Here is a 20,174-nt window from a genome sequence, read left to right as displayed (position 1 = left end):
ACTTCTCAGGAATGGCTGTTGATTGCAAGGTTTTTCATCAAACTTCATTTGGTGAGGATGGGGTTGAAGGAGTAGATGCTTTATTGGAGTCGGTTGTTGATGCAGATGATGGTAGGTCATTGTGTAGAGGGGCTTCTGTTGTGTGGAAGAGGCTTGTAACCTTTTACGTTCAACATCATAGAAATCCATTAAAGTTTGATCCTCGTCCTTGCAGTATGGTATTGTCAAATTTTTGTCGTTGACCACCATGATGACTTTATCGCTACCAAAGCACAGTGGTGCTTGGGCAGCAAATAGTCCATTTATGCCCCAAGATCAAATCTGCTTTCAACACATACTTAACCACAAAAAACTTGCAAGTAATGGGGTTAGTTTCAATATACATTGTATGTTCAATTGTATGTTCAAAGTATCGAGGGTCATGATATTGTATTCTCGTGTTGGATAAAGCTATGCTTGAGATGTGGTGATTTTATTTGAAATTTGTAATCCAACCAGAATCCTAGGGATCTTTTTAGTAAGATATGTTGGAAGTTCCAGCTCCTCCAAGGTGTCTTCCAGCTCCTCCAAGGTCTCTTCCTCCCGTAATAGCAATTGTACAATGCCGGCAGGAGTGTTCAAGGTGATTGTTGGCATGGATTCATCAATTGAATACAGCGAGTCACGTATCCAAGTTCCACCAAGGATGACATCATACTCAAGGGAATCTAGGGTAACATGGAATGTAAATTCCACATCTCCATCGATGGTTTGAGTAGCATAGCTAAAGTAACCTGGAACTTCAATGTTTTTTCAATTGGCTCCTCTTGCAAGACCATTGTCTATAAGGATAATTTTAGGTTGTCCCAATTATACCCAAGTGACTATTGTCATGATGTTATGACTAGCTCGAGGGATAATCAATGCGCATTTATGCTTAACATCCTTGCCTGTAGGGAAATCCAGCCATATCATGATAGAATCTTCAAGAGAAACCATGGATGTTTCAGTTTTTGTTTCGGCTTTAGATCCTGTTTTTGTTTCATATTCCCATTCATTTTCATCCTCTTTTTGGCTCTCAGCTTTTTCAAGAATACCCAATGTGTACACTGGTACACTTGGCCCTTTGACAATTCTTAATGAGGTCTGTTTGAAAACTTGCAAATCCTCACAGTCATGTTCTATGGAGTTCTTTATGTCTTGGTATAACGCATGTTGAGCCCTTAAAGGTGCAAGTGCTGATGTTATGTTGGCTTCACCATGAGAGAAGAACATTCCTCTAAATGAGGTTTTGAGAGACTGCTTTAATTTTGTAAGGGAATTATCAAATTCCTCACATGCTTTCTCAATTGCATAATTCGTACAATTTTTCTCGAATGACTCTTCTGTAGAGAGTATGTCTTTCTCTTGAAAGGGGAAGCGATACTTCTCTTGGTTTTGTATTTTGGTTATTTTTTAAGGTTTGGCATTATTAGGTTCAATCGTAACTGGTGATCCGATAAGACACTCAACCAAGCTAAGCATGCTTTCCCAAGCTTGCTTTTTGCGTTCTGCATATGTCATATGATCATGATTTTCCATTTGGGGTGGTTGGGTGGGTTCTAGTTTCTTGATTGGTCTATGAGGTGCACTGATGAGTGAAGAGTCATAACTTGTTTCATCCTCACTAAGTGATGTACTAGAACTTGTTTCATCTTCTGACTTTCTTTGGATCGTCATGTTTTCTTCGTGTTTGTCCATGCGATGAGATTGAATTTTCTTTTGGGCTATTGTATCCTGTGTCGCACATATGGGTTTTGTGGTTTGTGTGGTGGCCTTTGAGGTAGATGTTCCTGCATTATGCGTAGCTTTTGGCTCTATTGGGTTTATGTCCTCCACAGGCTCCTTTTCCCTATCCTTTACTTCAACTTTGGTTTTGATAGTTTGTTGTCCCTTGGTTTTCTTGGGTTTAGAAGGTTTTGTTTTTTCTTTTGGGTTCTGCTTTAAAGCATGTTCTTCTAACTTTTGATAGTTTGTTGTCCCTTGGTTTTCTTGGGTTTAGAAGGTTTTGTTTTTTCTTTTGGGTTGCTTTAAAGCATGTTCTTCTACCCATGTTGAGGTATTATCTTTTGCATTCTTTTTGATTGTTTCTCATGCCTTGGCTTGTAAGCTTGTAAGCACATTCAAGGGTACTGCGGACAATTGCCCATTTTGTACACTTAAGATATTAAGAGTTGTATTTTGTGAGACAAGTTGCATTGAAGTAACTCGTCTTGGGCAATCTTGGAACATGTGATCAATGCCACATTGTTCACACAACATGGGTTGCAAGGTGTCAGTGACTATGGGTATGGAAGTATTCCAAACTATACAGTCTGCCACACTTTGTGAGGTCCACGACAATAGAAACACTGAAGTGTTCGATTAACTGCTTTCGGAGCAGTTTCTACCCTTTGGACTGTTTCTATTTGGTGCACGGGAGATGGAGGTTTTGAGTCAATTGTTGATGAATTGGGACACTTTTTAGTATCATGATTAAAGGCTTTATAATATATGCAGTATAGAAAAACAGGTTCCTTGTATGCACAATGGGAATTTGGATGGTCATAGTGATTGCACTTAACACAAGGCATTTCGCTCCTCACTTGTAGAGGCATTAAGGATGGTTGATTTTGAAGGACCTCATCCTCTCTTGGAGATGTTGGTTGTAAGCTTTTAAGCAAGGCTGTATAGAATTCACGAAATGACAATTCCGAGACCAATCTTTCTTTTGTCATTGCTTCACTTGGTTTAGATGAGGAACATCTTGTAACATGATCATCTTTCAGCATGTCATTTAAACGTATTACTTCTTTATAACATTGATCAAATGTTTCCGGTTGAATACAATGATCAAGTTGTGTAAGCTGTTTTTCTTTAAGCTCACCATGAAACATCTCTTTAATTGACAATCGTTTAATTTCTCCCATGACTCACATCGTGAGTCCAAGAGTTTTATCCGAAGGATAAAAATCTATAATGGTTTCGTTTGGTTTACACTCAATTGAATAGAGTTCTTTTGCTAAACTCCACCGATCACCTTATATTGAAAAACCATAGATAAAGGCCGTTTTCAAGGTTCTGAAGTTGGTTTTGATCGCCGGTATCAATGTGATGAACCATCGACTAGCCTTGCCCTCTAAGCAATGCATAAGTTCAATGCATGTACCTTGGTGGGGCAATGGGATTTCCAAAGGCTTCACATCTCTGTTCAAACATTTGAATGAATTGAACAGGGTTTGTTGTTCCGTCGTATTTGCCCCCATGATTTTGAAAATTTGTACGACCGTATTTCTGTATGAGTCATCACTAAGGCCGTATGTGAGTGCTCTTGTTGGGAGACACTCCTTGGGTAACCCCCCTTCCTAGACTAGTCAGTATATCTAAGGTGTGGGCGTTCGGGGGTTAAAAAGGGTTGGTACTTATAAGATTGGTGGAAATGTTAGGTAAGGAACCAAAGCTCGGTGGGATCGAAGTGACAGGGGGTGTAAAAACCGATGGCACACTTGTTTTACAGGCATGGCCAATGGTATTGGGAGGTGCATTTGGAGCAAAGATTTCAATGGCTCGAAAATGTCAGCCATTGGGTTCAATCCTTGTGTGATCCTTGGCAATCCCTCTATCGTTGCCATGTCTGATTGCCTAAATGCTCCTTAATGATCAAGCACACGTTTTTTTAATTTTTGCTTTTTATATTTTTCCATGAGTGTCCGTTCGCCCTAATTAGCTTAGGCGCTATACGCACGTGAATGACAGAGATATTTTTTTGTAAAAAGTGCATGCTAGTAACTTTCCAGAAGGAAGAGGAGGTCCTAAAACCTATTTTCCATCAGTCTCAAGAGACGAAATTTTTTTTTGAGATTTTTTTTCCTGTTTCGCAGCACGTTTTTGAGGGTGTTCCAAAAGAAATTTTGAAAAACTCTGTATGAGAGAGTTGTAGTCTTTTTGGAGCACTACAACGTTGTTTCCTTGAGTCGTTTGTGATTTTGTCATTTAGACCCTCAAAAAGTAGCCCGAATATGATTTGACTTCGTTTTAGCGCTCTTTTTTTAATATAAAATTTTGTGCTTTTCGGACCATTTTTTGCCTCGATTTCTGGATCGAATTTTGAGGCTACTGGTCGGAGGCCAAAATGATCGATTTTGACTTCGAACGGCCGAGACCAAAGTTGACGAGCTCGATGCCAGCTTTTTGATGAGCCCTAGAGAAACTTCATCAGATATACGATTTAGGAGATATGAGCCTCCGAACAAGGGCGTGTTTTTTTTTTAAAAATGGCATAAGGCCTTAAGGCATGAGACCCTTAATATGTGAAAGACTTGGCCGTAAAATGGGTTAATTCCGTGAAATGGAATTATGTGAAGGGTAATTTCATGAAATGGAATTCCGTGAAGTGTAATTCCGTGAAATGGAATTCTATAAGAAGGGTAATTCTGTGAAATGGAATTCTGTGAAGAGTAATTTCGTGAAATGGAATTCCGTGAAATAGAATTCCGGACGGGTAATTCCGTGAAGTGTAATTACGTGAAGAGTAATTCCGTGAAATGAAATTTCGTGAAGAGTAATTCCGTGAAATGGAATTCCAGGCTTGGAACCGTGAAACTCTTGGCCGTGAAAGACTTGTCTCACGTGTTTTCTTTAATTTTTGATTTTTTTGATTTTTTTGATTTTATTTTTTGAAATTTTAATTTTAAATTTTGGATTTGTATTTGGAGTCTAGTGGGAAATACAAATTTCCTTGTTTGGGAGGGATATTTTTTTGAATTTAAATTTAAGGAGATATTGGCATTTTCCAAAAAGGTAAGTGAGAGAAAAGAGTCAACCTTTTTATGGCACCCCCTACACCCTTCATAAATGACCCCCCAAAATGGACAATTTGACAACTCATGAGTATCTACTCATTATGAATGCTCATTAGCCTTAATGAGTTATGCAAAAAAGTGATTAAAAATTAATCAAAGATTAATCTTTTCACACTAATCTTTTCCTCTTTTATACTAATCAAGGACTAATTAATCACTAATCTCTAATTAATTCACACAATTGAGCACATCATTGGATAGAGCAAGGGAATGCTAATCTATGTGCATCAACAAATGTGTAAATTAATCTAAAATAGGAGATTAATTAGACTCTTAATTTTGGTCTCCTCTTTTAAGGCAAAATTAAGCAAAGAGAGTCAACTTCTTCAAATTGATGAAGAAATTGATATAATTAGGTGTTTTGATGCATCTAGATACTCTCAAAACACTTAAAAATACTAATTTCAACTGCTCACATGATCAATTTAGACCCCAATTAATACATTTTCTAAAGCCTCTTGAATAAGATTAATCACCCTTATGACAAAAACAAGTCCATTAAGAGAAATTAGTCGAATTCAAGGATTTTTTGATGGTTTTATTTTTTTTTGAAAGATTAATTTACTCCTAATGCTTGCTAACACTCTAATGCAAACAATTTAAATAAAAAACACACAATTAAGCTAAAGTTAATGATTTTAGTTCTATGTTTAACACTAAAGAGAGCTAACATTCACTAAAAATTGTATTCTATTACATTGTTTGATGCAATGGAAGTAAACTAAGCTTAATACAAACTATGTGCAAGCCCTAAAAACATGAAAAACCACAATAACAATAAATTAAGCTAAAAATTAAGCAAAAAGCATTCTTTACAAAAACAAAAAAGAGAGCTATTCTACACCAAATCTCACACAAATCACTATCAAATCCACATCTTTTTCATGGGAAACCATTAATCAAGATAATGGGCAATGGGTAATACGTATATTAGAGGAAAAACGATGGAAAAAGCCAAGAGATGGCTCCCCGATAGCGGTGCCAAAAATGTTATGGCTCACCCTAACCCCCCTTGAAACACATCCAACAAGAGATTACTCGGTGAACCATAACTGTCGTGAGGATCTTTCCAATGGCCGAGCTCATAACCCTTGAGGTCTCCAAGCTTTACAAATCCTTGAGAAGCAATTTTATCGTGTCTCCCATGAGCGTTGTCACACCACCGCGTTGCACTACGGGTACTCGTCCCTCCTCTCACCTCACTTCACTCACTAGCATACATTAGGGAGAGAGATTAGCAAGAGCAAGTCTCAATTGCACAATGGGAAAGTATGTTGTATTATGAAAGATATTCACTTATATACATGGCCATAAGTGTTCACACTCACTTAAACTATGGCCGACCGAGCACTTTAGGCTCATAAGAGGCCTAATGCTATTATAATGACTACTCTCATAATATATCCATGAAGTACATCACTTAGGACTTCATCCTAACTTGCTACCACATGCTCTTGAAGTGGGAAGCGCCATAAATACTCCATCACACCATTACGGGTGCCTGTCCAAGTTGTAGCTTTGGACACGATTGCTTTATATCTTGAATGTGTGACCCTTTGGTGTATCTATCGTGACTTCTTGATGTAAGATAATGGCGGTAGATTTTGTTAACCCTAGGAATGGGTTAACACTCTGCCACATTGAAAAGGAAAAAAATAAATTAAGACTCAAAGATATATTGTTGCTATATACTATCTCGGGGTCCTATGCTACATTTACCTACAAAGTAATTATTGACTTTTTCAAGGATATCCTTGTTCAAGTCAAGATCTTGCCTTAGCCTTTGCTAAGAATCATGTGTGGGTCTTGTCTTTGAAAATCATGCGTCATTTGGTCTTACCTTTGGGTCACAATGCAACTCTCCGCTCCTTGATGTGAGTGTGTTAGCTCATCTGCAATGTCCTCATGCCATTGTCACACTAAATATCTCCATGATTTTGGGGTGGTGAAGATATAGCTCTATATGTCTAGATGGCAGCAAGGAGAGAATATCCTTGGTGATGGTCCTCTCTCACAAAAGGTGGAATGGGGAAGAAGCTAATGGAAGAGAGAAACGTACAATCAAACCTATCTAGCAAGCATCCATCAAGCATGTAAGGTTCAATAGAGCACAAGCAAGTAAGACTAGAGAGAAGAGAAAATCTCACAAGCAAGTAGGACTAGAGAGAAGAGAAAATCTCACAAGTATTCTATTGTAAAGGAATTAATGTGTATTGCTTTGTGCCACACCATGTCGGGGGGATAGATAGTGCTAAGCTATGATGTACGAAAAAAGATTAACAATATACATATGTGTGTGTGTGTGTGTGTGTGTGTGTATACAGACACACACACACATGTGTACTTTAAAATTTCTATCACACACACACACACACACACACACACACACACACACACACACACACACACACACACACACACACACACACACACACACACACACACACACACACACACACGTGTAGTTTAAAATTTCTATGAAAGTCCTGGTATGTGCGTTGGTAATTTCATTGGTAGTTTTAATGGTATGTGCATTGAATATGGAAAGAGCTTGGTTATTGAAACTTTTACATGATTATATATAAATATATATTTACCATTGTTTATCTTCAGTAAGATCTATGGCTCAAAGCAATCAATTTCGAATGCTATTTTCATTTACCTCCTACATCTTTCAAGATGAGATTAAAATCTAGCTCATTAGAATTCATGTAAGGATTCGAGGAGATATTGTCAGTGGATTGAATAGATGATATTGCATGTCCAATGGTCAGTACATATTGATAAGCATCACTCTCCTTCCAAATCATTGATGGAAATAGTAGCGTCCCTTTCTTCTATTTGTTTAGGAGGAATAATCTTCTCCTCAACATCTTTAATCTTGAAATACTTGTTTGCTTTGTGGTGCAACTTGTATTATGTACCACCATTCTAAGTTTGAAGAAATACTTTGGTCCAAGTGACAAGCAATGTCATAATCTATTATCATACTAGCTATATGAAATTAATTTAATTATATGCTAATAGTATATTCTAACTCATAAAGATTATCTGCTCATATTGTTGTGGGAGAGTACAGATCTATCCATAATTTGTTAAGTCTATAGCAAAGAATCCACTTTTACCTCTTCTGATTGTTGCATTTGGACCATTGTAGACTACTTTGAACCATTGTACATTAAGAAAAACATGTGAAATTGCCTCAATGATACTTATATATCTTCTATGTATCCACATAATAAATATTTGACATAAGGTGTAAGATCCTTGTTACAATTATTTCTAGTATTTGTAAATAAACTTCAGTCTAAAAATATTTTTAGAGAAAAATTCAGAATGTGTCTAAAATTGTCCAAGCTTAAGTGAGAAAAAAATTTAATCTAGTAAAGATAATGAGATTTATGTCTAGGTCCATGCATATATATCTACCCTAGGGATAGTGTAAGGATATAGAGTCAAACTTTATACGAAGGCTTAAGAAAAATAAATTAAATAACTGAGAACCTTAGATAAAAATTTTATGTTTGAAGAAGACGACCTAAATGTGCAAAGATGTTTAAAATATACGTAAAATCAAGGTGCAAAATGTGCATTGGATTTTATTAAGAAATTAACCCATGTGAATTTTACCATGCATGTGCATGTGTATACACATTTATACATATAAACATGGGCTAAAAATTTATACATATAAACATGGGCTAAAAATTAAATTAGTTAAAGCGTTAGAAAATAAATTAAAAAGGACATGGTTAAGTAGAAAGTAATTAATGTGTAAACTTGGTAAACAATTTCTAAGGTTGGAGTCTAGAAGCACGTATGTATAACACACACACACACACACACACACACACACACACACACACATATATACACACATACATCACACATGTATAATGTATGTGTGTATATATATGTATGATGTATGTGTGTATATATATATATGTGTGTGTGTGTGTGTGTGTGTGTGTATATATATGTATGTATGTTTATATATATATATGTGTGTGTGTGTGTGGTTTATGCATGCATGTATGTATATCTATGTGTATGTATACAACTACATACATAGGGAGAGGAATAGGAGGAGTGAAAGGAGATGAGAGAGGGCAAGGGCATGTTGGTGGCAACAACAGATGGAGAGGGTGAGTAGTGCGGGGGAGAGGCTCCAAATTTTTGACTCAAATAAAGTGAAAGAAAAGGGCACTGATAAAACTATAAATGTTATGGTATCTATATATGCATCAGAAGTGCATTTTTATAGAGATTATAATCGTTGGTATACACATATCGATGCCTATACCCATGATCATAGTTATGATGTTTAAGATAGAATTAAATAGATAAATTTCATTTGACATTTACAACCCACACCGACTAAAAATCCTCTTTCCTTTGTAGAGTGCCTACTACAAGTTCCAATTTCCCTATTGACAATTTCTCATTCTTTCATTATCTCTCTTGACATGGCAACCTAAACATGAACATGAAGGTTGTTCAAATAGTTCCCACAATTTCATTTCCCCATTATATCTCTTGATTGCCCAATGGAGCATGTAGACAATTCCTTATCTTCTAAGGAAGGACCTTAACATGGGAGTGTGACATGGATGAAGGAGAGGACAGGATGTCCATGTGCAAAGTGCAATAGATAGTCCCCATAATTTCATTTCCCCATCATCTCTCTTTACTCCACAATGGAGCGTGTAGATAATTCCTTATCTTTGCCCAATGGAGCATGTGGAAAATTCCTTATCTTCTTTATTGCCCAATGGAGCATGTAGACAATTCCTTATCTCTCTTTATTGCCCAATGGAGCGTGTACACAATTCCTTATCTCCTAAAGAGGGACCTTAACGTAGGAGCATGGCATGGTTGGAGGAGAGGATAAGCTTTGCATAATCTCAAGAAAAAATTAAGATATTTCATATTTTGTATTTGTATTGGAAAGTTTTTGTACTTTATGTATGTACCAATCATGCTAATTGGATTTCTTGCACTAGCCTTGCTTGGTTCTCCAATCGCTCGGTTTGAGCCTTCGCTCAGGGAATGGAAATCCTCCCTCTTTTGTTGTCTAAACATAAGCAGTTTGACCTTTCATAGAGTTGCTAGGATGTACATATTTTCCATTAACTAGTTTCATTTTTTAAATAAAGAAAAGCGAGTCTACTAGCCATTTGTATTCGCAAAGGATGTATTGGAAAGGGTCCTAAAATGTGAAGTTTTCTAGACAAGTGTAGTAGATACAATCAAGTTATTAACTCTAAGGATTAGCTTTTATGACACAACAAGAAATTTATGCTTGTAAGATAATGCTTTGGAGCTATGTAATACCCTAACAACTTTCCAAGGATTGATGTGTATTATGTATAAGAGCATCAATTGATGAAGTCGATTAATTTTTAATAAACTAAAGAAGGCCTTGTTTAAAGTATCAATTCTTAGACCACCTGATTGGGATGTGGAATTCCATGTGCATATTGGCTTTACCATTAAGTGCATACACACTCACCACAATCAGAAGAGCGTAACTTTGTTTATCATGGTAGAATATTAAAATCGATTTTACTAGTACTTGAATATGATATCAAGCCTATCAGTACCTGTGTACCATCTTTCAAGAATCACTACTAGAGAGCCAAAAATAGGAGTAGATGGTGTGCCTCCATTTGCAAAATGGACAAGAAGAGGTGTAAAGTCTCACCCCTTTATAAGATCTATTGTGTGTTGGATTGGGTGGGAGATATTTCTAAATATCTCACATCCAATGAGATACTCGATCGAGATTAGGCATGGAAAACTATGATTTGGAGAGCAGCTCTATATCAACAACTAGCTATTGGACACACACACACACACACACACACACACACACACACACACACACAAATAAGGATTAGAATCCTTAGGCGATGTGCCAAAAATAATGAGGAATTGTTGTAGGAGGACATTTTGCAACATGTAACATATGTTAATCTAAAAAGGCGATGCAAGCATGCCTATGGTGGTCTATATTGTTGAATGATATTTAATTTCTAGCATGAATAAGAATGCCTATGGTGGTCTACATTGTTGAATGATATTGAATTTTTAGCATGAATAACACGCCTATGGCGGCCTATATTGTTGAATGATATTCAATTTGTAGGATGAATAACATGCCTATGATTTAATTTCGAGCATGAATAAGCATGCCTATGGTGGCCTACATTGTTGAATGATATTCAATTTGTAGTATGAATAAGCATTCCTATGGTGGCCTATATTGTTGAATGATATTTAATTTCTAGCATGAATAAGCATGCCTATGGTGGCCTACATTGTTCAATGATATTCAATTTCTAGCATGAAATGGTGTCCTACATTGTTGAATGATATTTAATTTCTAGCATGAAGAAGCATGCCTATGGTGGCCTACATTGTTGAATGATATTTAATTTCTAGCATATGAATAAGCATGCCTATGGTGGCCTACATTGTTGAATGGTATTTAATTTCTAGCCATGCCTATGGTGGCCTAAATTGTTCAATGGTATTTAATTTCTAGCATGAATGCGGCCTACATCAACTAGCCTAACATAAATGATATTTAATTTCTAGCCATGAAGAAGCATGCCTAGGGTGGCCTACATTGTTGAATGGTATTTAATTTCTAGCATGAATGTGGCCTAACACAAATGCACTGTGCCAGGCGAGTCTTTTAAGCAGAACGCCGTGGTGTGGAGCAATTAATAATTTTAGTTTATAATAAAACTTGAACGAGCGGAGGACTGTAATGTTGCCACCTGTCATCCTTAGGTCGCTGGATCGATCTTGGCAGGTCGGAAGCTCCTTTTATTGAGACTGGAATCCTGAATCTCATTAACCGTTCAAAAAAAATAAATCTCAACATAACCTTGGTTCAAAAGTAGAAAAGTTGTGTAAAAGCTTTAGGTTAAGGGTAATTAGTTCTCGATCTAACCTAAGTCAATGCCAGAAAAGTTACGTAGAAGCTTATAGGCTAAAGATGATTGTTTCTCCACTCCTAATCATAACTGCTAAGCCATTCCTTGATTCAATGCAATGAAAGCTAAGCCTTGTGGGCTCCAAAATCATGCAAATCACTAAGAAACAAAGGTTTTCCCTTCCAAGATATATGAAGATATACGATTCAACAATGTGTAATCGTGCTTTCAAAAATACAAGACATGATGGTTACACTCAACCCCCGTTATGCTACTTCCATCAACGCCTCCATGCTCCTTACCTCAAGGCAAGGAATTAGGGTTCTAGCCTTCCTTGCCCCATTCTCCTAATGCCTCTCTCGTCTCCACCCTTCTTTAAACTTCTTCCATCAAACATTTTGCCATATACCCTCTTCTTTGCTTGATTTGCATTTGCCCAACATGTAAAAATGGCAACACTCATTTTGCACTTACATGCAAAAAGAAATGGTAATACAACATAACCAAATATGCCTCTATATCAATGCAACTACTAGCAAGCTACCATTGGCATTGGAGTAGGGGATGTCACACACAACCTGAATTGTTGCCAAGAACATATGTCATGTGAGGGGTTCTTCATGTAAAACCTAACACTAAAACTAAGCAAACCAACACTTAAGCCTGATCATGTCCCAAACCCTCACATTGTGTAGAACCATCTCAACCTCAAGCAATAGCCATGAGGGCAATTCAAACTCATGGATCATCATATAAAAAATGGTTCTTTGTCTCCAAGAAGAAATGCGTATTGAAGTGTGGCACCATCATGTATTATGTGTGCGCGTGTATTGACAAAGGACCCAAAGAGTCCATGTAATCCATGAGAAACTGAAAATCAATTTATGAAAAAGAAGAAGAAGCTCATAACAAAAACAAGACACTCTCAAGTAGAGCAAAATATGCCAGTTACAATATCGGCTCTTAAAGCCAACTGTCCTGGAGTCATGTGCCATCACTTTATACCAAATGCATACTATCTATGTTCACATCATGTGGTAGAGAGAGGGAGAGAGAGATGGCACCCCAACCAGCCTTTGTACTAACCTTTCAAAAAACAAAATCCTATATTTTTAAACCTTCTCTTTCAAATGTACTCCACATTCAAATGAACCACAAATGCAACAACAAAATGCCACATCAATAGTCTTATAACTTCTAGTTGAACTTCATCTCTTCCAACTTTGATCCACACATTCAATTGAGCCACAAATTCCAAATGGAAAATGAGATATCCTCATGAAATTGACTGTCCATCTTTCAACACATCAACATGCAGATGTTCAGCCATTAGGAAGAAAACGAAGAAAGACCATGTACAACTAGGTGCAAAGTCTTTAATTCCTTAGTAGTAGCATAGATGATAAACGTATTGAATGCTATAAGCCAAAAGTTAAACCTTAACTCTTTATCATTCATCCCATCTTTTTGCAACATGGATCACATAGTCTAATGCAAAAAAAATATTAAATATATCTTGAATCCTTATATGAAGGAGGAGCACTAGTCCATGGTAGGACCAACGGTAACCTTTTGCTAGAAATCTCTACGATTAAGTCATGTGATTGAAAGGCTTCATATTTGCTTGTTGAACCTTTGCATGCTCATGATGATTGCAATAACATGGGCTATTCATTAATTGGTTGGACTAGTTGAACAAACCCCATTATTGCAACCTTCCTAATTGGTTGGGCTAATTGGACATAACCTTAGCATCCTCATGATGATTCCAATAACATGAGCTATTCATTAATTGGTTGGTGGGCTAGTTGAACACATCCCACTAAGGGCTTTCTCAACCATGCATTACCTGTAACTAGACACTACGTCTCTATGGGGACTATCTAGCTATGTGTCCAACCTATATACACCCTTGAGGTTATAGAATACAACTCTTTTAAGTCATAGAACTCTAATGTGAAAAGCATTTTCTGATAAAACTTGAAATACTTGGAAAACCTCGGCTTCCAATTTATGTTGAGAAAAAATTGACATTCTTATTAGAAACACAAGGGCATTTGTCTTGTAGTATATTCACGAGAAAAACAATAAATGAATATCATATAAGGAAGTTGGGCAACAACAAAATACTATAGAGAATCAAATTACATAAGATGATTGGAGATTAGACAAATACTCGTATCAAATTAAAGATAATGTACAATACATTATTTCCAAATTTTGTGGTTTGATTTATGGTTTAAATATGTTTTTCTATGAGTGATAAACTTAACCACTACTGGATGGGTCTTAGCATATGATTCAAGCCACTATCTATAGCTTGGTGGTCTCATGAACTTTTTCTGGCTGTACGAAGGTTAGGCTTAGATGTCCCTTTGGATGATGCCACGCCTGACGGTGAAGCCTCGTTGGACTCCGTGGATGATGATCCAGGCGGGGCTTTGACTTGGGATGGAGCTGGAATGGCAATTGCAGGAATAGTTCTTATGATTGATGATGGTGCTAAGGGGCTCACTGTGGTGCCTTGTTGTTGCAAGCTGATGGCTTTGGCCAATCCTGCAGTTATTGAAGCTCCTTGCGTTCGCAGTATTGGAGGTGATCTTGGCAATGTCGTTATGCTGGGTGAGAAAGCACCAGTGAAAGACCCAGCTGCCTTTAGTTGGGCAGATGACACACTCGATGGAGAGGCCGACCCCAGATTAAACGACGTCATGGTTGATTTGAACTTGGCAATCGCCGGATTTCTTGATGGAAAAACTGCAGTAGCTTTCTCTGCTCCTCCTCCAGCAGGCCCTGTTGCAGTTGACATCAGAAGCTTCTTGCTGCTGTCAAGCTTCATTTTTTGAACCATCTCATCCAGCTTCCTCTGTTCATCCTTGAAGAAAACAGAACAGAACACTGATAGTTGTCAAAACTTGGCATAAACCCATCACATTTTACAGTCATGCCCTATGTGCAGCATCTCAGCGATTCGTGCAAAGCGACAACTTGTCTTTGTAAACCTAATTGTACAATGAATGGTGTCCTCATACCTGCCCTGCTGCCAAGTTGCAGTTGAAGTTGTGTATATCACACCTATCTGTGCAATCAATGGTGCCTTCACAGAATAACTGTAGTCCATTTTTTACAAGAGAGCGAGTCTTCTCTTATTCATCAACGTGAACCTTGACTAGTCCACAAGATCCAAAACGTATTGAAAATGCATGCTCTCTATGAGTTACTGGTGCAGTTGGTCAAGCATCGGATAAATCCAGTTAAGTCAAGTGGTGGGGGATAAAGAAATGAGCAGTCCTTTTTTTTTTCCTGGAGAAACGATCCTTACATAATTATAAAAGAGAAAACATCCGTGAAAGCGGACTACAAAGCTGCTAAGAGGAGTAATATGTACATCCCTCAAGCGAGGTATACTCCGAAAGGTAAGAACTCCCTTGCCAGCTGGCCACTCTCAGAGGGAGTTTTCATCGTGGGAAGAAACGAGCAGTCCTGACTCTGATACCGCATAATGCAGCTTGAGCTTACTAGACCTGGACCTGCTCTGAATGGCAACTAGACTGTGGATACTGTCAGACCAAATGATGCAGAGACTCAAAATAGCGTGCGCGAGTGCCAGTCTCCTGCATCTATACGTTCTCCAAGTCTACCAGGTTGAGGCTAGAAATAATCTCCCATGCAGAGTAAAGGTGACTAAAAAGGAGAAGGTGCTTCTTAATCCAGATAAGACCAGCCAAGTAATTGATAACTTGAAATGTTCCAAATGTGCGTTACATGCAGTTCTCCTGATTTGTTTTTCTTGTGTTTTTATGTAAACTGCATAACTAGTGGCATAAGCACATCATGCTCGTCTAGCGCTAGGAGTCTACCTTAAGAAACTCCATGAAACATCGGCTTCAGAGAGAGAAATATCAAGGCTGTTTACCTGCTCCTCTTTACCGAGCATGTTCCACTCCTCTTCCTCTCGTTGTTTATCTGTTGCTTCAAACTCCATCTGCCAAAAAAAATGCTAAGCCTGTTAAGGCACTGCTTGAACACAAGTACACTCCTGACATGAAAAACATTATCACAAAAACCTACATGTTTCAAGAAAGAATGAAGCCTTTAAAAAGAAGATATTTATGTTTTGATAAGGTAGTACATGACAGTGTGGTTTGGACCTGTAAAGCATAATTTTCATTTCCTGGTTCAACTCCCATGCACCGGACACTGATGTGTTTAAAAGAATCTGAAACAGATTTTGCTGCAGCTGCGACCTGCTTATCATTATCATTGAGCCTCTGTGTAGCATAAAAATTGATGCGCTCTAGAGATGCAGCATCTTCGGGAAGCTTGACAACTGCTTTGAGATGTGGAAGGAGCGCACATGCACGCATTCGAACGCCTACCACTTCGTCCTATTGAGATCCCCTTCAAGATTAGGGAAAGAATACACCAGAGAGGAAATTAACCATGAAACTTCTATACGCACACAAGCTTGGTCCCTCAAGAAGTAGAATTTTTTGGTGCCAAGTGCATATCTATAAGTCAGGCATCACACATGTTTGGAGTAGCTTGAATAAAGGTTTTGCAAATGCAACTTCTTAGTTTAGTTAGAAAGCCAACTGCAAAAATGCAACAACAGTTGTATACAACAGAAATATGGTTTATGATGGTTAAATATGGAGAAGTTAAGGGTTAACCTACCATAGAACAAAATTGCCTTATTTTTGGTCCAAATGAGTGAGTTTGGGAGCTCCTTTTAGAAAGCTAGAAGGACATTTCTTTTTTGATTTGTGGAGGCTGGCTTTTGATCGCCTGTGATTTTCCACCTCAAAAGGACTCCATGGCAGCCACTCCAACCTCCCCAACTGGGGGGATACCCTCAAGTGCATCTTTAGGAGGTGGACATTCCACTTCGTTCAACCTCAGTAGCATAGCTTGAATCCATCAGGTAGCAGACCAGCACACGGCCATCTCAGGAACAATCTGCAAACCCTTTGGTAGTTGAAAGGGGTGGACACTTGTGGAACTCAACTCCTTGGGCAGGCCAGGGAAGCAAATAGTCATTGGAAATCAGACTTTGGGGAGGTTGAGATCAGTGTCAGGCAAGAAGCCCTGTTGCTATCGAGCACAAAAAGCTATCGCATCGTGTAATGCATGGGACCTCTCTAAAGGATACCGCTACCTTCATCATCTGCAACTTCGGCGAGGTGGTGGAATCCCCAAAGACTATTGCGTCTGCCCTCGTGCTTCCATTTCTCAGGCTGATTGTTTCTTCCTTCGAGAAGCTCCTATGGTAGGTTTCTGACCAAGGTCTCACAATAGACCCATTGCTAGAGGACACTCTTGGCCCAGTAAGTGCTTGTGATTGCTGCTCAGCATTTACAACATCCTTGCTCACTCGCATCTCATGCATAGTGGGGTTATAGTATCTATTACCGTTCTGTTCAAGGAAATAATGAATGAATATACATTTTTTTGCTTTGGGAGCCAACTAACTTCTCACCTCATTTGGTACATGTGTATAAGCAATGCACCCAAACACTTCCTATTGTACCAAATCTGGTTTTTTGCTAGTAAACTTTTGTTCAAGCGTCATGCCATAATTGCTGCAATGGGTGTCCTATTCATGACATAAAATACAGTTGCTACTCCTTCAACCCAAAAACAATGAGGCATCCCTTTCTCATTCATAAATGCACGGGAAACTTTTGCAATATGCCTGTTTTTTCTTTCTGCAACCCTTGTAGCCTATCAGAGTGCCCGGTGTCTAGCCGACCAATAAGTGCTGGTCGTCCAGCTGACAACTGCCAGCTGTCCAGTTGTTGACACCGTCCAGACACCGTCCAACCATCATGACAACTGTCACTCCAAGGTTGGTGAATCATTGATGGAAGTACCTACCTACCACCAACTTCTTCATGGTTACGTGCGCTCCCACTTGCACACCATTAGCAAGTGGGTGGTGTGTCCCTGATATTGGCAATCACGGTAGGTTGCACCGGAATCACACTCCACATTTAGTGGTGCACACTTTATGCCATGCTGCACCTACTTGTCATGGTTGGACCACTTGTATAAATGAACAACCTTGGGACTGCAAAGGAGTGATCAATTAGTGAATGAATGCAATTGTTCTTTCCTCATTGCTGTGTATTGTGTGTCTCTTTCCTTCAAGTGTATTCTACTGAAGTGTCATCTTGCCAATTGCCTGTTGTCATTGTCTCTTGGGTGCACGCCAAGCATAGTGTCTTGTTGGAGTGTGTGAGTGCATAGTGGAGTGGGGTAGTGTAGCCGCTGTCATGACGTGTGCGGTCTAGCCGGGAACACACTGGGTGTCTGGCTGTGAGAGCAGGTCATCAACACATAGCCTCATCAATGCAATCATGTAGTATATTATTTTGGAAAAGAGTTTTGTGAAGACCAGAGACAAGTAGTGCACATAAGTCACCAAAACACAACACCTATGGTATTTTAGCCTCTATGAGCCTCCCAGTAGCTCTGCATCAGCCTATCACTTCTTATGCGTTTCCATCAACATCATAATCATCAACATAGCCATGGAATGCATCAAGGTCCACAACCCACAAAGGCATCAATATACTTTTGATAAAAACCATTCGTAACCAAAAACTTGACCATAGCAGCCCACTATACTGACCAACAGCCCGTCAATATGCCCACATGAGCTCAACATCAAAGGGAGAGCCTTAACACCAAGCCCTCAAGTCAAAACTATTGTAGCCAATACATTTAGGTCCATAGTCTCTCCAATTGCTGCAAGTTGGTTATGCAAATTCCTTAGTCTCAATCATTTCCAAAAGGCAAACACGATGTGGTGAACGTAATCCATACCAGAGGTACTACAAATAGACGTTTTACAATGGTTTCAAGCATTGATGACTTATTGTTGATTGAAACCTAAATGCTGACATACAGGGTAACAGTGACTTTGACTGAAACACAAATTTGTCACACGAAAGAAACCTTGATCACGCCACTGAAAGCATAGTGGAGATGTAGAGGAGTCGTGCGTATGCCACCAATGAGAAAAGCCTTACAAATATCTTTTTGCTTAAGAAGCCTAGCCGCCTCTGCACAGCCTTTAGTCGGGTATTCGTGGTGTCTGCATCCTGGTCCAAGTCATCCAAAAGCTTTGTGTTTGAAAACACACACACCCGCACAGAGAGAGAGAGAGAGAGAGAGAGAGAGCTGCCCCCCTTGCCGGGGCGGGAGCTTTCCCCCCCTCTCCAATATATTTTTTCAGAATAGCACGCCCCCTTGGATATCCAGAATTTCCCCTTCTGCCAAAATAGTAGGTGCATGGTGGGGTATATGAGCCAACCGGGAAAAAAAAGGATGCTGAAGCGCTTCAATGGCTGTTGGTCGCTGACTAGGATCCCATGAACACAAAGCCATCATAAGATTGATGGCTTCAGCACTTGCATCAAGCTGACCATTTATCATCTGCAACTGCTCCGGATGAAAAGTACCCACATTCGAGGCTAAAAATATCTCAAACCATAGCTCCTTTGCAAAAACTTCCTTCTGCAAAGTTGTTCCCAATATGTTTGACTACATTTCTCCAGTTCGTAGCATCTTCATCAGGCACTCCCTACTCCTGATATTTTGCCTCCAAAATGGCTCCCTGTCCTTCTCTATTACCCACACAGGCTTGTATTTTAAAGCATATACACACATGTACTTCACTGTTTTCATGTCCACGCATCTCAATCCATTTAAAATAGTCTCTGAGCATGCTTTCATTGCATGGACGTGCCACAGCACGACATCGACCCCCTCTAAACCTGCACATCCTCCGGTATGTGCCACCAAGTTGCTATATAGGCTAATCTTCTTCAAATCTATACTGATTTGAATGTCACCCTCATCTTCATCAAATTTTGACACGTTATCTTCAGCTTCTTCATCCTTTGAACCCACATTCTCATCCAAATCATTTTCTAGATCAGCCTCCCCTTTCTTGGCTTCTTCCAACTCTGCCAGAGCACCACACGTCTGAAGCAAACACACGATTGAGTGCTGGTTGATAGTCACGCCTTCCTCTTGCATCTGTCTATACAGACGCAAAGCCTTCTCTCCTTGGCCCTGCTGAAAATATGCTGAGAGCATTGCACTCCATGATACGAGATCACGTTGGGGCAATGCACCAAACACAGCCTCTGCTTCCATCATAGCCCCACACTTGCCATACATACTCACAAGGGTGCTGCCAATGAAAACATCTGACGCAAAGCCTCTCCTGTGAGCATCAGCATGTAGTTTTTTGCCTTGCCCAAGGTCCTGTATGCTGCCACAAGCTTTGAAGAGGCTGACAAAGGTGTAGCTGTTTGGCTCCACAGAATCCTCTTCCATCAATTGATGCAATTGGAGTGCT

The 20,174-nt window shown here is 39.0% G+C and overlaps 1 protein-coding gene across 6 annotated transcripts in view; it reads right to left on the bottom strand.

Moving 5' to 3' along the window:
* Nucleotides 1-13,842: 13,842 nt before the first annotated feature.
* The window catches only part of LOC147629404 (uncharacterized), a 305,268-nt gene continuing 298,936 nt past the window's right edge, over nucleotides 13,843-20,174 (bottom strand). For 4 of the 6 annotated variants that reach the window (XM_086812666.1, XM_086812667.1, XM_086812665.1 and 1 more), the window contains 3 exons: nucleotides 15,955-16,191; nucleotides 15,720-15,788; nucleotides 13,843-14,678 (listed from right to left, as the gene is read on the bottom strand). In XM_086812666.1, coding sequence (XP_086668792.1) covers nucleotides 14,133-14,678; nucleotides 15,720-15,788; nucleotides 15,955-16,191 — 852 coding nt within the window. In that variant the 3' untranslated portion in view covers nucleotides 13,843-14,132. The remainder of the gene's footprint in view (nucleotides 14,679-15,719; nucleotides 15,789-15,954; nucleotides 16,192-20,174) is intronic. The other 2 variants (XM_086812670.1, XM_086812668.1) reach the window with 1 other exon arrangement.

This window comes from Cibotium barometz, chromosome 18, assembly GCF_041138505.1.
Source record: "Cibotium barometz isolate CiBa-2024 chromosome 18, ASM4113850v1, whole genome shotgun sequence".
Classification (NCBI taxonomy): Eukaryota; Viridiplantae; Streptophyta; class Polypodiopsida; order Cyatheales; family Cibotiaceae; genus Cibotium; species Cibotium barometz.
This window is presented reverse-complemented; position numbering and strand designations above follow the sequence as displayed.